Raw genomic sequence first — 19370 nt, 5'->3', positions numbered from 1 at the left:
CAACATGGCCGCCACACACTCCCTCATGTAGCTCGGTCAGAAGCTCGCTTACTTTCTCAGGATGTAAACACAAAAGGTAAGGGCCTGCGAAAGACCTTCGGTACAGTTTGTGATCTCAAGACAGCCAGTACTGGGGAGCTACCCGACGAATCTTTTTGGCCTCGTCTTCATCATCCGGAACTTTATCCTCGATAAGGAAATCTATGATCGGGTTCATCCAGCACGGATTGGCCACCGCTACCTTGGCAACCTCCACTCTGGCCTGGTCGTGAATACTCTTCACACTGATGCTTGGCTCCCTTATAAGCTCTATTGTGACTAGCCGTGGCGTATCCTCGATAGCCGATGAAGCTAACGTGGTAAGTGAGTCGGAGTGTTTGTTTTGTGACCGACCTACCTGGGACACCTTTACCGTTCCGAATTGATCGATAATCTGCTTGGCCGCACTTAGATAAGCATTCATTCGAGAGTCTCGAGCCTCAAAGTCTCCTGTGATTTGATAAACAACCAGCTGAGAGTCTGAATAAATCTCAACATCTTTTGCGCCTAGATGCAATACGGCCCTCAAACCGGCCAGTAGGGCCTCATACTCGGCTTCGTTGTTTGAGGCTTTGAATCCCAATCTGAAGGAGTGTTCCAATCGTATGTCCTCTGGGGTGATTATGACAATACCAGCCCCGGCCCCCATAGCATTTGAAGCACCATCCACAAATACCTTCCACAGACGAATTTCTGCAGTACAGATTACCTTGCCATCGTTCTTAGGTGTTAATTCTGCGATGAAATCTGCAAGAACCTACCCCTTCACCGAGCTTCTCGGTTGGTACCTTATGTCAAACAATCCCAACCGAGTCCCCCATTTGGCAATTCGGCCCGTGAAGTCTGATTTCTTTAATAGTGACTACAATGGATACTCGGTGAGGACGAACACCGTATGAGCCTGGAAGTAATGTGGCAACTTCCTAGTGGCGTGTACCAGGGCTAAAACCAACTTCTCCAGGGGCAGGTACCTCGTCTCGGCATTTACCAAGGTTTTGCTTATGTAATACACTGGCATCTGTACTCCTTGGTCCCATAGTAACACAGCACTTACGGCATGGTCGGTGACTGAGAGGTACATAAACAGATCCTCCCCGGGCTCCGGGGCCGTCAACCTTGGTGCCTTTGCCAAGTATTCCTTCAGCTCTCGAAAAGCCTCATCACATCCCTCGTTCCAATGAAACCCCTTCCACTTCTTCAGAAGTTGATAAAACGGCTGGCAGCGATCGGTGAATTTGGAGATGAATCGGTTTAGGGCGGCTAACATCCCAGTAAGCACTTGCACTTCCTTGGGATTGCTTGGTGGTCTGAGACGGTTCACAGCCTCTATTTGGTCAGGGTTAGCCTCTATTCCCCGAGTAGAGATCAGATAACCCAGGAACTTGCCAGCCCCCACACCGAAAGTGCACTTCTCGGCATTCAGGCGCAATTTATGCTGCCGTAGTATCTCGAATACTCCCCGGAGGTCTTCCGTATGCTGTGACTTTTTTTTGCTTTTTACCACCATGTCATCAATATATACTTCAACCGTGCATTCGATTTTTTCTCGGAACATTCTCATCATCATCCGCTGGTACGTGGCTCCGGCGTTCTTCAATCCAAACGGCATGACCTCGTAGTGATAGTTTGCACTCGGGGAGATAAATGCTGTCTTTTCTCGATCCTCGGGCACCAAGGCAATCTGGTGGTAACCCTGGAAAGCATCCAGGAAGCTCGTCCTCGGATGTCCATACGTGGCGTCTACTAGTTGATCAATCTTGGGCATTGGGAACGGGTCCTTGGGACACGCCTTGTTCAAGTCCGTGAAGTCCACACAAACTCTCCATTTACCGTTCTTCTTCTTCACTACAACTGTATTTGCTAGCCATCTCGGGAAGAATATTTCTCTTATCACTCCGGCTTCCTTCAGCCGCTGGACCTCCAAGTTTACTGCGTTGACATGTTCCTTTGACGCTCTTCTCGGTTTTTGCTTCTTCAGGGGAAATGATGGGTCCACGTTGAGTTTGTGGACAATGAACTCGGGATCTACGTTGGGCACTTCATACGGGTTCCAGGCAAAAACGTCTACATTCTGCAAAAGGAACAACAACATCTCTACCTTTTCCCGGTCATTCATGCTTGTACCTATCTAGAAATACCTGTTAGTATCTGGAAAAATTCTAACCTTCAATACCTCCTCGGCCACGTCCGCCCTCGTTTCCCCTCGGGGCTTCTGTAATTGCTATGAAGTTTCTTTTCGGTTTGCTCCGCTTGTCTGAGTTGTTCACTTTTACACCTGACCGCGGCGACAAGACACTGCCTCGCCACTTGTTGGTTCTCTCTCACCTCGGCGACTCCATACTCAGTGGGAAATTTTACTTTCACGTGGAGGGTGGATGGAACAGCCTTCATTGCATGAATCCACGGCCTCCCCAGGATTGCGGTATACGGTGAGAATGATTGGACTACTATAAAGGTCACTATAACTCCCTTGCCTTCCATGTCCACCGGGAGAGAGATTTGTCCCTCAGGAATCATGACTCTCCCGTCAAATGAGACCAGCGGCATGTCATATTTCGCTAAATCCTGGGGCTTCAATCCGAGCCCTTCGAACAGGTCTGGGTACATGACGTCAGCCCCGCTTCCTTGGTCTATCATCACCCTCTTCACCAGGAACCCGCTTATCCGAGCCGTCACCACCAATGCATCGTCATGAGGTTGGACCGTCCCTTCCAAATCGTCTTCTCCGAATGAGATGGTCAGCCGTTCAACTTTCTTCTTCTTCTCGGCTGAATCTCTTTCTGTGCAATCCACTGTCAATACCCTTTTTGCTGTTGCCGTTCCTCTTGGTGCAGCGTGAATGACTTCGATCACCCCTAGTGGTGGCGGGAGGGGGTTCCTTTTCTGTTGGACGCCCTGGCCAGCTTCTCGGTCAGTGGAGTCTACTACAAACTCTTTCAAGTACCCTGCCTTTACTAGTTGCCTGAGGTGATCTTTTAGTACCCGACACTACTCGGTGGTGTGCCCTTTGTCTCTATGGTATGTGCAGTATAGGTTTTGGTTCCTCCGAGATGGGTCGCCCCTCATTTTGTTTGACCACCTGAAGAATGACTCATTCTTGATCCGATCTAAGATTTTGTGCATAGGCTCTTTGAACACCACATTAACTCCTTCAATTGGCACCTCTGGTTCCTGCATTCTGAAGTCTTTTTTGGGTCTTGCCGGCACAACGCCTTGCCGAGATCTCCCGAGTAACGGAGCTTTCCCCCTGTTCTGCAGCCGATCGTCCTCCTGGCGTTTGTACTCCTCTATGCGTCTCATAAGTTGCCTCATATCCTTGGGAGGTCTTTTCGTCAACGACTCCCGTAATTTAGAGTCTTCGGGGAGCCCTATCCTGAAGGTGCTTGCCGCAATTTTCTCATTTCCTCCACCAATCTCGTTGTAGAGTTCCCAGTACCGGTTGGCATAACTCCGAAGGGTTTCTCCGACCCTCATCTTTATGGAAAGTAGTGCGTCTACTGGCTGTTGCACTCAACTACATGTCACGAATCTACTGCCGAACTCTTGAATCAGCTCGGCGAAGCTACGAATGGAGCATTTTCGTAACCCATTGAACCATCTCAGGGCCGTTGAGCCAAGATTGGAGGGGAATACCTTACACATCAATGCATCATTGTGGGCATGCAAGGACATCATGTGGATGTAATGACTGACATGCTCCACAGGGTCTGTCTTCCCCTCGTAGGAATTGAATAGCGATCATGTAAATCTGCTCGGCATAGGGGCCCGTTCAATCTCATCGGAGAATGGTGACCGGGCAGCCATTCGTAAGGCTTGGCTCATGGCATCCATGGCAACATTGTGGGGCTGCCGTTCCTCCGGTGATTCTGACCCTCGGTCATCGTATCCATGTGACCGTGAACGGTCCCGGTGATGACGTGTCTCTCGGGAGTGCCGGTGTGACTCTTAAGAGCGTGATCAGTTTTGGAATCGTCGCGTACCGGATCGACTAGAGCCCTCCTTGCCTCAATTTCTCCTTTGCCGGAGGTTGCGATTCCTTTCTTGGCGTCGACCCCTTGCTTCCAGCTCTAGATCCATTACCAGTCTGCGCAACCGCTCCAGTTCTCGGTCTCTATCATCAAACTGCCTATGCGCCGAGACACCTGAAACCGTTCGGTGGGTCTGATCCGACCCTTCTCCCAATCCAGACATTTCCTCTCCTCTGGGGTGCTCCCTATCCTCCCGCCGTTTCTGCCTTCTCTCCCTCCACGTCGATCCCCGAGAGGATCCTATGGAACTGCTCGGCGCATGCCCTCCTGAACGCTCCTCGGACATTTCCCTTGTTTGAGTCTCAGTTGAACCACAATTTCGTAGGAGAGCTCCACGGTGGGCGCCAATTGTGCGAACAAGAGGTGAGACTGTTGGGCTTGAACTCACTTGGGCTCACAATTTATTTGTAGAGTGGGCTTCACGATTTCCTATTCTGGGTCGTTCTCGGTAGAAAGACTCAAAGCAATATTCATTCTCTCTTCCTCCTTGACTGTTTTTATCTTTCTTTTTTTTTTCTAAACCCCCTCCTCTTCCCAAACTTCTACTATTTATAGTTAAGATTAGTGGGGAGATTATGATTACACCCACCGCTAATGCTATTGAAGGTCCAATATTATCTGCTTTAAGTGGGTGTTTAGGTGAGAGTGGGATGCAACAATTATGGCCTTGGAACTTGGTTCCAGCTTAGTCGATTGTGCTCGGTAATGCAGTTTCCCGAGCATTTTATGATTTTCCTGGACACGGTTCATATGCTTGTTCGGGAAAGCTTATGCCGAACACTTATCAGGATTCAAGGCCCAAAACTTGTTTTTATATGAAGGCAGTTTCAAGAAGGGCTTAGGGCAATGGGGCTGTTCCGTTGGGCTTGAGCCCAGGGCCCATATGGGTCTTGGGATCTCGGTACCATACAGAAGCCAATATTTAAAATTTTAATTTGACATGAAACAAAGATAATATTTTATTCACCTAGGTACTGGTAAGACAAATATCAGCAATATTGGCTAATACAATACAAAATTAACTTGCGCAATATAAACCAAGTGGGGCAGCGCTATAGTCTATTTAGGGGTTCAAATGAACCCTCGACTTCAAAATAAAAAATTATATATAAAAAATATTTTATTTTTTAGTTTTGTGGTAGTCATATCCTAATAATCTTGGGCTTTTGGGTCTAGACCCCTAATTTACTTATACTTTGAGTTGGGCTTATTCCACAATGGGAGGTCCAAAAAGTGGTCATTTAAGTCATTGATGGAGTTCTAGTATTACTTTGGCACCAAACTCTCTTGATCTTGGCATTGTTGAGATGACTACTAAGCAGCCGAGCCCTCCGCCTAAAATCCAAATAAGATTTCCTTCTCTTCGGGATGTGTTTTTTCTCATTACTCTCGTGTCTCACTTCCCAAAATTTTCCAGCCCCTTTTTCTTACCTCCCCTCCCCTATTTATATCCCTTTCTTAGTGGGGTTGTCATAATGAGAGGATATTCCTTATGTCAATAGGTCCTTCCGTATCATATCACTAGTCAAAGGGGACCCATTTTTTGTTGTTGACATGACCTCCTAATAACTCGTGCCTGCCGTTGGTTATTGCTTGGCAGACGGTTTCCCAAAAGGCATCATCTCGTGATCATGGCATGTCTTGGGGTGCTTAATTCGTGTTTTTGGCTAGCCCTACATAGTTCGGCCTACAGTTAGACCTTTACTCCAATACCCAATTGAATTTGATCTTGTAGAGACTTCTTCCATTTTACATAAATTTCCAATCTGTGACTAATTCCTATATACAGATCTCAGTGCATGACTAAATCCATAGCAACCCTTTGATTGTTGTAGTTAATATGCAACAACTTCTCATAGACACACTAATAAAATCTTTAATGTTGGTGCTAGAAATTTTGCTTGGTTACATAACCCAATATGTACAAGAAATGCAGCACTATCTCTTTCTTCTGTAGAAGGAGGCTATGGTTTCAAAAAGAAAATCTTATGAAACTTTCTAGGGTTAGGGTTTTATTTTTCCACCTCCTTTTTTAAATAGGAGTTTAATGGGCCTTTTGAATGGATCTCCTATTCCAATAAGGTTTTCTCTCCTAGTCCAATTAGGTTTACACAAACCCATAAACAAATAGCCAATAGGATTAAAATGTTGCATGCAATATCAAAAATCCCGTAGCTCGATAGATTGAGAGGTATCGAGATAGGTATCGAGACCAGCAGATTTAGCTTTTCTTGAGTAGTTTCTTAAGTATTCTTCATGTCTTTAATGTAACCACTTGTAATGATCATCTTAAATCCACTTAGATTTACCCAAATACAAGTAAAGTGCGTTTTGTCATAGGATATGCCAATTACATAAAAATACAAACCTAACAATCTCCCCCTTTGACAATTCATGACAAACCACAAGAGTACATTGAATGTCCTAGAATACATTCTAATCAAGATTACGGAAAAAATAAGTCTAGTGTAAAATATATGAACCTTGGAAGTTGCTACAAGAAGAAGGCTCGAAATCTTGACTTGGCATTAACTTGTTTTTCTTGAGAGACAACCAACATGACTCTACCCCATTCGCATAGGACATAGACAAAACCCTACAATTTGAAAAGTTTGGGCTGTGGGTATAGTCTCTCATAGTAACAGAGGCATTTAATAATGTAAAGGACAATTGTTACCCAAAAATTACATGCCCATTAAGTTAGAAGACATTTCAGTCAAAATATAAATGATAAGTATTGTTTAGAGCCGGCATTCAATGCCAGCATTTATGGAAGAATAATGACCAATTGTCTACCGTTACTCCATCGGACAAATAGCCATTGCCACATTAAGTGGGTGGTCAAACATTACGTTAATCATATAAATGCACAAAATTAATTGACAGACAGCCAATAGTGAAAAGATACACCTATAAAAGCAGAAATTATTTGGTCCACCAGGAGGACTGCTGATGTGGTCTTCCCAACCAATGAGATAATGCCATTTATGCATATGTGTGAGTGAACTTCCTAATTAGCACAAGAAATAAAAAATAAAAATTACTAGGTGATGTCACATTTGCATAAATAAGAGCATTTTATTGGTTGTGAGGTCAAGGAGGACCATGTCAATAGTCCTCCAAGTGGACCTAATAATTTCTCCTATAAAAGACAATCCATCCCCATAGATAAAGGTATGAGACACTTAAACTTCTTTTAACTCTCTATGCAATTATATTATGTCTTTGGAGTCTTGATTTAAGCATCGAGCCGGGGACCCATAGGTTAGTATCCCCTCCAATCACCCATCTCTCTTTTGTAGGCTCGTTGGACCTTCACCACCAGTTCTTTGAAAACATCTTCCATCGACATCTCTAGACAAACTACCAAACTGAAGGTGAATTTTCACTCTAACAATATATATACATAACAATATGTCTAAAATGCAAATTACACTCTCTAAGTTTAATCAAAATTCATTTCAAACCTCTAATTTTACTTATGTTCAATTGAGTCTTCTAAATTTTGAATTTATTCAACACAAGCTCTCACTCCAATTTCATTAATTTTTTTTTTTTAAATTCTCACACAAAAAAAAAAAATCTTTAAAATATTTTTATTGATTTCATAGAATTTTTCTTCACGTGAGAAAAATATTTTTTTATCGGCAATTTTTAATGAAATTGTAAGAAAACATAATTGAATAAATTTAAAATTTAGAGGACTTAATTGAACGAACATAAAGTTAAAAGTCTGAAATAAATTTCAGTTAAATTAAGAATGTACAATTTACTTTTTATCTTAAAAATATAAGTATTATGATTTATAAAAAAGTTATTTTTATCATAAACACTCCCCGTCTAATTCTATTCGAGATGTGTGGAGGAAGTCAAGAAGGATGTAATCTTTGTTTGTGCTTAATAAAATTGGTACTTATATATATATATATATATATATAATTAACAAAAGCTATTTTATCATATTTAACAAGAAATATAGTTACACTCTAATTTCTGTGGGGGGCTAATGCTTAAATTTTACTTTAAATTTAATTTTTAAATATAAATAAAGGAGGGAGGGTAGGATTTGGAAAAGTTAGTGGGCTCTGTTTGGTAGGTATTATCACCTTGCACAATAAGGGTGGCAAAAATTTCCTATTTCGCCTGATCTACCTTGGCTCCTGCAGATTTTCATTGACTCGAATGTGGATCTTTATATTTTTATTTGATATATTGGACTACAACATGTTTTTACACACGTACACCCTCACACGTGTAACTCATGGCGTGGCACAACTTATGACGTGCATGGCCGTCCCAATAATCGTAAGAAGAACTTGGGCTTGCTGACCTGGGCTATAAGCTGGTTGTTGCTGTGTCTAGGCCCAGGTCATATATGTTGAAACTGGCTACTGGGCTTACAGGCTGATTGGACAGAAGTTTTTCGTGGCCCAATTAAATTAAATGGGCTGCATGAACTTGGTTCATGTGTGACGTTAACCACAGATTGTTGCCATGGTGGTAGTTGGGACGGTGTAGCATGGTGGTTTTCATGAATGCGACATTGTTAGCAACACTCAGAGATAGTTTTGCTATGTGACTATGGTGATGGGGCTGCTTACTCCTGCAAAGGACATGGTCTCTTGATTCCTTGAACGAACTTAAGTTACTAGAGAGATTGAAAAAAATGTTCAAAAGAAAGTGTAGGAACACACATGTAATCAGGGGCAGCCCAACAAACTTAGAGGCCTAAGATGATATATTTAAATGTGACTTTTTTGTTATTATCTAAATAATATTTAACTAGTGATTACTATCATAATTTTTTGATAACAAAAATCCATTCTTTTTATTTTGTAATTTTCTTTTTTTCTTTTCTAAAAATGCTAAAGCTGTAACAAATTTTACTACAAAAAACTTACAAACAATGTCACAATGAATGTGATTAGTGACACTTTAAGAAGATAATAAACAAGTATTTGAATGGATAATGTTAGGGATATTATAAATTTTACAACATGAGGCTAATAAAGATGTATCACCAATTACAAAAAGTAATTCAAAAATGGATTGAATAGGTTGTTAACTTCCACGTACAAATCATATTAATTATTACATTAATTTGTAAAGGTTTTGAAGTAAAATTTATAGTATTTCTAGAATTTTTCTATCTGAATTATTTTTTGTAATTAGTAAGATCCATGTATTTAAAATTGTATCATATCTAACATTACTCAACTCTTTGGGAATTCTTAAAAGTAGAGGAAAAATGTAAAAATAAAATTCTTTTTCCCTATATCTCCAAAAAAAATATCAATTTTTGCCCCCAAAATTTGGGACCTTTCTCTAGTAAGGGCCCTAGGCAATGGCCTAAGTGGCCTAGGCCTAGGGCTGCCCTTGCATGTAATCATGCAAAATTTTCTCCATAAGAGTATAAGAAAGTCATTTATTGAATCACAAAAATAGCATCTTAACTAACTAATAAGCCCAAATAAAATCCAAATAATCAATAAACCTACATCAAGCACTCTCACACTTAGCAAACAAACACTCCTAGCACTTCGTTTGTTTTGCTATAAAATGTTTTCATTATGCTGACAGTAAAATGTTTTCATTTTACAGAGTTTGATTGTACATATGAAAATATTGTGGAAAAAGGAAATTATCTTTTAATGTTTGTGGAAATTATATGAAAAACTAGTTCTTCAACTAAGGTATACCACAAACTTATATACATGTGTTCCCATTTAAAAAAGAAAAAAAAAAAGAAAAAAAGAACTTATATACATGTGCATCTTTCAATTCCAAGATATAGCACAAACCAATTCTTCAAAGAAATCTACCCCACATTGTTAGCCTTCTTAATCATATAATTCCCCCATATAAGAAGACCGCTTTGATCTGAAGACACTTAATCCTTAGAAACAGCAGTAAGTTCTTCAAACTTGTTCAGAAAATTAGAGTTGGAAGCCCGCAACAATTTACTATTGATTGATCTCAAAGCAAAGGAACATGAATAATTGCAGATAAACTTTATGTAGAAACTTGAGCAATTTTTGTTGGCCTAACGAGTCTTCAAAACAGCCCAAGATTTTGCAGCATAGAAAGAAAAGATTATTAGTAAGTGTAATAAGTATTTCACAATGTACAGTAAATTGAATTGATGTCTGGCAATTCAAATTGTCATTAATTTAAATGTAGAAAAAGTACCGTGCTGAAAGACTTGCTTATAAGATTATTTCCCCATCAATTTCTATACGAGCAATGTGAGATATATTGGACCAATCATTTTCAGTCTTATTTTGGAGTTTGGGTTTCAACAAAGAACACTATTTGATGCAAAGAAAAGATAAGGAGGGTGGAAGACCCTCTTCTGGCAATGACCGGAGTTTGTTACAGTAGCTAATCTCCAATATATGACTTGAGACCACTAAGGTATTGAAGCCCCTTTTAGTTTAGATATTTGAGATTGCTCGGTAGTAAATAATAAATTCTCTTCTGGAAATGACACCACGTTTTTACATCCGCCTTCAATCTCCAACCAACTTGCAAGCTCATGCAAACCCCACTCCTTGCAGAAAGTGATACTGGGTAAATTTAGTTTCGAAGGCAAACCTTATTTCTGAAAATGATAGAACTTTTGGACAATTATTTATAAACACTGAATGCAGAGAATTGAGTGTGTGCAACTAATGAGGCAGTTCCTTAAGATTCTTGCAACTGGAGAACCAAATGGATGTCAGTTTGGGGTGGCAATCCACCTTTGGGAAAAGATACTAGCTAATTAGGACAATCCCTGATCCAAGGCCTTAAAGAGATGTGAGATTTTTTTCTGAATTCTAGCTAGGGAATGCAGATTTGCACAATCCAAGAGAAAAAGACTTCTAAGCTTTGGAAAAAAATATAATGGGATGGATAACGGGGAATCACAACTACTCCCTATGCACAAATGAAAAAAAGACCTCTCATTGAAGCTCTTGAAGCTTCCAAATATTTTTACAGAAATCAAATTTTTGATATATTTTTTTAAAATTTTATTTTATATAATTTTATTACGTTTTTTTTGTGTATTTAGCGGTAAGAGTGATGAGGTGGGTTATAGGAGACAAACAAAGGTAATCTCAATTGGACAAAGTATCAAATTTTAAATCATGGATAGGCAAGGTGAAAACAAGCCAAATCACAAGTGAGTTTATAATAGCCCTAAGTTATTTGTTGTTAGTAAAAGGAAAAAGAATACCGATGCTACTTGAATAATTATAGGAACATAAACTTTGATCTACAAAACCTAATTCTAATACAATAACTTTAGAGACAAAAATTTCATAAAAGAATTCACAATTGTCGATATAGTAAGTAAAAAAGTAATGGGCTTAGATGAAAACCAGTAAAAACTAACCCAACTTTATTGTTATACAAAATATTAAGAAAATTGTTCTGTTTTAGAGGAAGGGATAAATTGGTCTTTTAATACTAAGTTCTTTTAGACTTAATCCCCAAAGCAAACGGCAGGGGTTATTGTTACAAAATTATAATTTGGGGGTCAATCGTGCATTTTGATCATCTGTGAAACAAAAGTGTAAAATGATATATAATTTAGAGTGAAAAAATGTAGTTTTTTCCACAATATATATATATATATATATATGAAACCTCAAATTCTCGATCATATATTTTTTTGATTCCAAATATCTCATGAAAACAGAAAATTTGATTCACATTAGTAGTGTTATTAAATGTTGTCACAAACGCACCCTGCTAATATTCCAAATTATAATGTGCCAAATTAAGAATATTTGAATGCTCCTGAGTCCTGACACATAACAGTGATGACTTAAACACTGCCATTTCAAGCTTGGGCCGTCAACATATTGGATCTGTGTCATACACAGCCCTAGCCCAAGTCTAATCCACCAGACGATGTCGTTTCATTAAACGTACATAAAAACTGTCATAACTCATAAATGGTGGAATCAGTTTTTAACCGATTCTAGCGGCTAGTCATAGTGTAACTACATTGAGTTATCAGGATCTTTCTCTTTCGCTCAGATTCTGTAATCTATATATACTATATACTTCTTCTTTTTTTTGATAAGCTATATATACTGTCTTGTATTGATTTTTAATATTTTGTCATAATGAAACCAATGCAAGACAATATAAATAGAATGCAGAAATATCTCTCTGTTGTTCTCTCTTAGTCTTCAACCTCTAGTTTCTTAAGAGCTTTTCAAACTCTGTTTTCACAAATTTCATTAAGAATAAGCTATATATTTATGAGTTTAATTTTCTTAAAGTTGTTTTGGATTTCTAATGTTAAACCCTAATAATTATAGGGGCTGGGTTTCAGTTAGCTTAACTGGTAAAGTCTCTGAAAGATGTATAAGAGATCTGTGATTTAATCCCCGCCTATACCAAAAACTGATTGGTGTCTTGGTCTGATGATAAAGAACTATCATTAGAAGAGGATACCATAGGCAACTCTCTTAAAAAAAAAAAAAAAATAGGGCACTTTCATTTTCATTTTATTTATTCTAAATTTCAATTTTTGTTAATTCCAAATGCGTACTCTAATAATTGTAGGGGCAATTTCATATTCGTTTATTTACTTTAAATATCAATTTGTGTCAAAAGGAAAATGAAAAAAAGCTGCATTTTTCTACTTTATAATCCACTTTCACATAGAAGATAGGCTGCTCTTCCTCTAGCAAACGCTTTTTATTCATGATTCTTGAAAGAAAGAACTAGATACATTTCTTTGATGGAGAATTGTATTTTGTGCATCTTGTAATCCCCAAAAAAACACTCTCATGTACACTAACATGTAATCAATTATCAATACCATGTAAAATTAAAGTTACCACTGATAGCTTCTAATAAAAGATAAATTGAGGTTCTGTTTTCAAGTCTTTATTTCTGAATTAACTTAGCTTTCTTGTTGGTGGCATTCATTGGAGTTAGTCTCATAAGCGAAATTTATGATCTAGTACAGCATCCCACTCCTCAACTTGCAGCTTCAAGCGCAAGAGGCTTCCAACTGTTCTTAAAGCTAAGGAGAGCCAAAACACTTTTCCATAATTTGTCTGCCAATATCTTCTAGTTCTGGATATGAACTTGGGTTTTGGCCTCCAAAAGCAAAATTTACAAACAACGACCAACTATCTTCATCTGATAATGGCTTAATGTGATAAACATAGAGAGGTTTAATTGATGATGCACAGATTTCATTGCGTGTAGTTACAATAACATAGCTTCCATTTGCAGCTTTTATAAAATGAGGTTGTAAGGCTTCCCATCCTCCAAAAATAAAAGGGGACGCAATGTTTAGAACAAGTAGAAATCTCTTTCCCTCAAGTCTCTCGCACAAATTAGCTTCAAGTTGAGACATATCTTGTTCCTTGAGATCGCAAGACTGTAAAGTGAACGACTCGAAAACTGCTTTTGTAACCATGAACGTGTCAGAAAGATCTGAAACGTAGGCCCAGGCCTTCAGGTCAAAATGTTCAGTGACTCTGTGATCCTTGTAAATGAGCTGAGCGAGAGTGGTCTTGCCCATGCCATCGTTGGCCAGTAGCAAAATCAGACAACTTTCTACCATTTGCATCATTTGAAAGCAAGAGATCGATAATTTCTTTTATGTCAGATTCTCTACCAAATATTACTTTAGAGTTGTCGTCTCCAACAGAAGCTGCAGGCATTCTTGGAGATTTTTCCATGTGTTCTATTCTTTTTTTCAAACCAAGTTCATCTTTTCGCTTAGCAAAGGATTCTACCCTATCAAGGATCTCATCCAACCTGTGTTGGAGACCTTCAGTGTGGATCTCATCTATGAGATCCTCTTTATCATAGACAACATCTCGCAGCTTGTCAAGCCACTCTTTAACCACTTTGCTCCTGTACTGCTTCTCCTCAGCATCATCGACCACCAAAAGAAGAGACTGCAACTTATTCTTCAACATCTCTGGTGATCCATTGTTGACTTTCTGAATCATGGAAAATGAGCATTCTGCTGCTGCAACACCTTGAGCCACAGGAAATGAGCATTCTGTGACTGCGGCACCTTGAGTTATGGCCAATGAGGATTGTGTGGCCCCTAGAGTCATGTCAAATGAAGATTGAACTACACCTTGAGTTGAGTCATAGGCAATGAGCATTCTGCAGCTGCGGCATATTGACTCTTGGACAATGAGGATTCTGCAGAACCTGTTTCGTCACTTAAGGAGCTTCCACATTTCCTCTGGTAACATAGTAAGAAACTGACAATTTGACAGTATAATTGTTTGTAAATTGCGGAGAGCACAAACTGACTCAGGTAACTTCTTGATTGTAGTGTGAGAGAGATTTATGTAACGTAAATGTTCCAATTTACAGATTGAATTGGGCAACTCAGTGATATAAGAATGAGATAAAGAAAGCACTCGTAAGAGGCGCATTTTGAACAAACGCACTAGTTCATTTTCTCTCAAGTGACAGCCTTTGTAATCTAGGGTCAAAAAGGTTGTTAAATAATTGGCGTAACTCTCAAATATCACTGAGTTATTATGTACACCTCCTACAAGTGACAAATACCGTGTCCTTTTGGAGATACTTAAATGATCATCCTTCCATCTTAAACAAATTTCCTTCATCATTGAAACAGCCAGCTTATTTTAAAGATTGTGCATCACATAACGTGATTAATTGCCACTTGATAGTTGAAAAAATTGTCTAGACACTAATTCATTAAGGTACCTGTCACCAACCTCCTCCATTGTTTGATTTCCTCCTTGCTGCTGAAGAAGACCTTCTGCCATCCATAAGAGGACTAACTTTTCTTTCTCAAATTCATAACCCTGAGGAAATATTGAAAAATATGCAAAGCAAGCCTTTAGATGTGCAGGAAGATTATCATAGCTCAATTTTAAAATAAACTTTGTACGTGCAAGATTATCATAGTTCATAGCTCAATTTTAACAATAACTTTGTATTGTAACACTCCAGGCGCTCCAGTACATCTTTCCACTCCTCAACTTGTGGGCTGTGGCTTACAGCGCAAGAGAGCTGCAAGTGTTCTTACTCTTAATGGTAAGCCATTACACTGCCGCAAAATTTTTCTGCCAATAGCTTCTACTTCTAACATAGGCCAACCATCTTCTTCTGATAATGGATTCAATTTAACATAAAAATCATTAATGCTTTTTTGTGCTGCAAAGCCAAAACTGCCTGCGGTTATAATCAAACAAATCTGACTTGCGACATCTTCAAAATCAGATAGAAAGATGTCCCATTTCTGATCAATCTTATTGTCCACGCAAACATCATCTAGAATAATTAGAAATCTCCTCCCCCTAAGGTATTCCTTCAATATATTTCCAAAAGACAATCGTTCCACAGTAACACTAGGCCATGAAGTTACTGACTCAATAATTGCTCGTTTCGCCCAGGACATGTCAAAACCTTCAGAAAAGCAAAACCAGGCCTTAAATTCAAAATGTTGACTTACTTCGTGATTGTGGTAAACCAGCCCAGCAAGTGTGGTCTTGCCTATCCCAGGCATGCCCGCAATCCAAGTTACAGACAACTGTTTACGACTTGCATTATCTGACAACAAGTGAAATTATTTTTCTTTTGTCAAACTCTCTACCGTATACAACTTCAGATTCGTAGCCATCAAAAAAATCAAATGGAGGTAGTCTTCGAAAATCTAATGCTTCAATGAATTCTCCGGATTCACGGATGAACTCCATCCTCTTAAGGATGATCTCCATCCTTTCCTTGAACTGCTCTATCATTCTTCTTTCATACTCTTTGGACTTATCTGCTCTACTTCCACCACCCCAACTGTCCAGCAAATTGCATATATCAACCATGAAATCCTGTGTAAAATAGACAGCTTCTTAAGATCGTTGAGCCAATCTTGAACTTGTGTTTCCTTGTCCCGCCGCTCCTCAGCATTATTGATCACCTTAGCAGCAAACTGCAACGAAACCTATAATCGTGTAACAGAAAGAAGTCTTTGATTTCTTTAGAATCCACATAGTCCAGCAGCACCCGAATTGCTCCTCCCACCATAAGTACAGCCATGTTGCACAAATTCGAGAAAGAAGGGAAGCAGGAAGTGAAAGCAAAAGCAAAAGCAAATAGTTGAACAAAGAAGAGATGAGCTTGAGCTTTTGCACCCGATGCTTCTAAGATTCAGAAAAAGACTTCTTAGAAGCATTATTGTCTAGGGAGGCTGATCTTTGTGGTTTTGGTTGGTCAGTGACGGTTGTTGTGTGGGTTTTTTTTTTTTGGTTGTTGTGGGAGGGATAGTGATGGGCAGATTTAGTTGGTTCTGATCTAGTGGTGGATTTTGATCTCTCTCCTCTCTCACTTTTTCTCTAACTTGGTGGTGGGCAGTGGCAGTTTTGGGTTGGGCCTAGCTAGCCAAGGGTGGTGGGTTGCATTGCAACTTGTGGGTTTATGTTTGTAGTTTGGGGTTGGTTGATTTTGGTGGCGTTTTGTATTTGTATTTGGGTTTGTGGTTGTGGTGGTGTTTTGCTAGTGGTTATGGTTGGTGGTCACTGTTGTTTTGGGTTGTGGTTATGGAGGCTTTGGTGATTGGTTTCTGGACCTTCTGGTTTAGAGTAGAGAGAAGAGAGAGAGAGAGGTTTTGGGTTTAGAGAAATTATATGATTTTTTTTGTTTATATTATTTTAATGTGTTGTAATGTTGAAAATAGAATGTTTGATGTAAGGTATATTATAAGATGATGTGGTAAAAAGGGTGGCAAAATCAACCCAAATCCATTTGCACATCCAAACCCACTCAATTATTAATTGGATTAAATGCGTATTAACCCAATTAAATCCAATTAACATTAATGTTAATTGGGTTTTAACTGGGTACCCAATTATACTGAAGTATTATTTCTACAAATCACCCAACTCTAAAATACTCCAAAACCACTAAAAAAACCAAAATACCCATGAAAACTCTAAAATTACCAAAATACCCTATAAACCTAAAAAATGACATAAATATCCCTCGAAACCTAAAAAATGACCAAAATACCCTTTAAACCTAAAAAATGACCGAAATACTAAACTAGATACAATAAACTGACTGATATTATTAGATTCAATAGACTTTTTACATAGGTCATAAGGACTTCTGAGGGAGGTTATTTCTTGCCATTACAAAGATTCAAAGAGCTTATTTATAGACAACGAAACTCAAACCAAATTCAGATACAATTTACAATCTGCTTTACACAAGATGGTAGGGGTCTGGCTTGTGATTGACATGTGTTGATGGAAGTAGGGGCCTAGCTAGCTGCTTTTGGATAAGCTTTTGCATGGGCAATAAGTGTTCTGACAACCATGGAGAAGGCTAAAATGCCTTAGAACGTTTCTGGGATTTTTTATTATTATTATTTTTAATTATTTTTTTTAAGTGTTGGAGCTGTTTATCATAATAAGGGTCATCAAACCCAACAAAAGAGTTAGGAATTTGCCAAATGTCTTCATATGGCTATTGTTGTCTGAAATCTTTTGGGGTGCTTGATCCTGTTTCGATAAGATTCCCTTATCAAGGGATTCTGCTTTTATAAGAGCATGGTGACAGGATACCCAAGAGGTGTCCATGTGTAAATAGAGAGTGTCATCTGGGTTAGTGACCCAATGCATTTCTGATGGGTGAAAGATACCATCTGCTTGGATGTCCTTTTTTGAATTGAGCTTAGTAATTATACATCTTGTAGTAATTTTGTGACCAAATCTTGGATGTTATATGACAGGATACTTTTTCCAATCTCCACCATGAGCATCATTTTTCAAAATTTCAAACTAGAATTTTTGAAAATATCTATTTTCATGAGGGAAAATAAATTTGTAAAATTCTGGTTCAAAATGAAGATACAAGTAATACTCATTGAGTAAATGCCACATGTAAAGATAATGTATGACCGTCTTGTTGGTTATCCAAAAAGCAACAGAGGTTTTCCATGGATGGTCCAAGTCAAGATGAATGGCAAGAAAGTGGTTGTGGTGTTCTTTAAGGTAATTATGGAGGACTTAAATGATTTTTTTGGATCTAGCTTCAAGGGTCAAGATCGTTATTTGGTCTTTTATTTCTGGAGGAAGGTTTTCTATCATGTTAAGAATATCATCAAGGGAAGCAGAGGAAGAGCCTGAGGATATGGATGGATCTGTAATAGGATATACACATAGGGGTGGAGGAACAATTGTGGTATTAATAGCTGGAGGCTTTCTAGAGAGATAATCAGTGATCAGGTTATCTTTTCCTTTAATGTGCTTTACTTGGAAAGACCATTGTGAAAACCAATTTGACCATCTGAGTAACTGAGGATGTGGGAGCATTTCTTTTTTTGAACTAAAGCATTTTTGGGAAAGAGGACATGTTCATTTCTACTAAAAAATTATGCCCAAGGAGATGAAACTGGAAATTTTCAATTCCACTTTTATATCCACAAATGTTTCTTTTTCCATCAATTTCTTCAAAAAGAGCTACTGCCCAATACTCGTCAGTTGCATCTGTTTGCAAAATTTGTTTGCCTGGTCTTGGAATCTATAGTGATGGAAGCTTTTCTGCTAATCTTTTCAAGCTTTTGTGTGAACAGAATTCCACTTTGGAGAGTTTTTCTTCAGGAGTGGAGCTAAACAGTTCTTGTATCTGGAAATCTTTGGGATGAAGAGTCAGACATGTAATTAACAATTCCAAGAAACTATTGTATCTGTTTGGCACTTGTGAGCTTATCTTGAAATTCGTTAAGAGAGATAGCTATGTGAGGCTGCAAAGTATATTTTCCATCTGAAATGCTTACTCCCAAGAAATCTATAGAAGATTGTCCAATGCCCACTCTAAACCCACCCAAACCCACCCATTTGACACCTTTAGATAAAATAGATAAAGTAAGTTTTGGTGCATTAAAATGACATTTAACATTGCAAAGCTGATGCTAGTACTCTAATAACATGTGCCAAAAATTATAAGATACTAGTCGCTAACCTGTGCGATGCACGGGGTAGTTTAACAAAATTAAATTGTGGCGCATCAATAGAGCAAAATGGTAGAAGAATTAAGAATATTTGTTGAAAGCTTCCTCTAATATACAAATGCTAATAAACAAATATATTAGAAAAGAGTACATGGTACTCGTATTCTGCATGAGGACAATAAAATTAAAAAATTAAAGCTAAAGGGAAAAATATCAAGAGAATACAATTTAACTGAAGAGTGATAGAAGTAACTCATATTAAATATTAATTATCAAACAATTCTTGTATGTAAATATCTTACATATTATAACAATGACAACAGTTTAAATCAACCACATATAAGTCG

The 19370-nt window shown here is 38.5% G+C and overlaps 1 protein-coding gene and 1 pseudogene across 1 annotated transcript; both read right to left on the bottom strand.

The window, feature by feature from the left end:
• Positions 1-2205: 2205 nt before the first annotated feature.
• Positions 2206-3351, bottom strand: LOC115984609. The gene is made up of 2 exons (XM_031107628.1): positions 3119-3351; positions 2206-3001 (listed from the first exon to the last, which is right to left on the bottom strand). The coding sequence occupies exons 1-2, from the start codon at positions 3349-3351 to the stop codon at positions 2206-2208; spliced, it is 1029 nt and encodes a 342-aa protein (XP_030963488.1).
• Positions 3352-14166: 10815 nt separating this feature from the next.
• The window catches only part of LOC115984608, a 29039-nt pseudogene continuing 23835 nt past the window's right edge, over positions 14167-19370 (bottom strand).

The sequence above is a fragment of the Quercus lobata genome, chromosome 4 (genome assembly GCF_001633185.2).
Source record: "Quercus lobata isolate SW786 chromosome 4, ValleyOak3.0 Primary Assembly, whole genome shotgun sequence".
Taxonomy (NCBI): Eukaryota; Viridiplantae; Streptophyta; class Magnoliopsida; order Fagales; family Fagaceae; genus Quercus; species Quercus lobata.
This window is presented reverse-complemented; position numbering and strand designations above follow the sequence as displayed.

Coding starts and splice junctions, on each gene's coding strand:
- LOC115984609 (XM_031107628.1), bottom strand. CDS start 3,351: ATGAGGCAACTTATGAGACGCATAGAGGAGTACAAACGCCAGGAGGAC. Junction 3,002..3,118: donor AAGAATGAGTCATTCTTCAG/GTGGTCAAACAA, acceptor AGATCACCTCAG/GCAACTAGTAAAGGCAGGGT.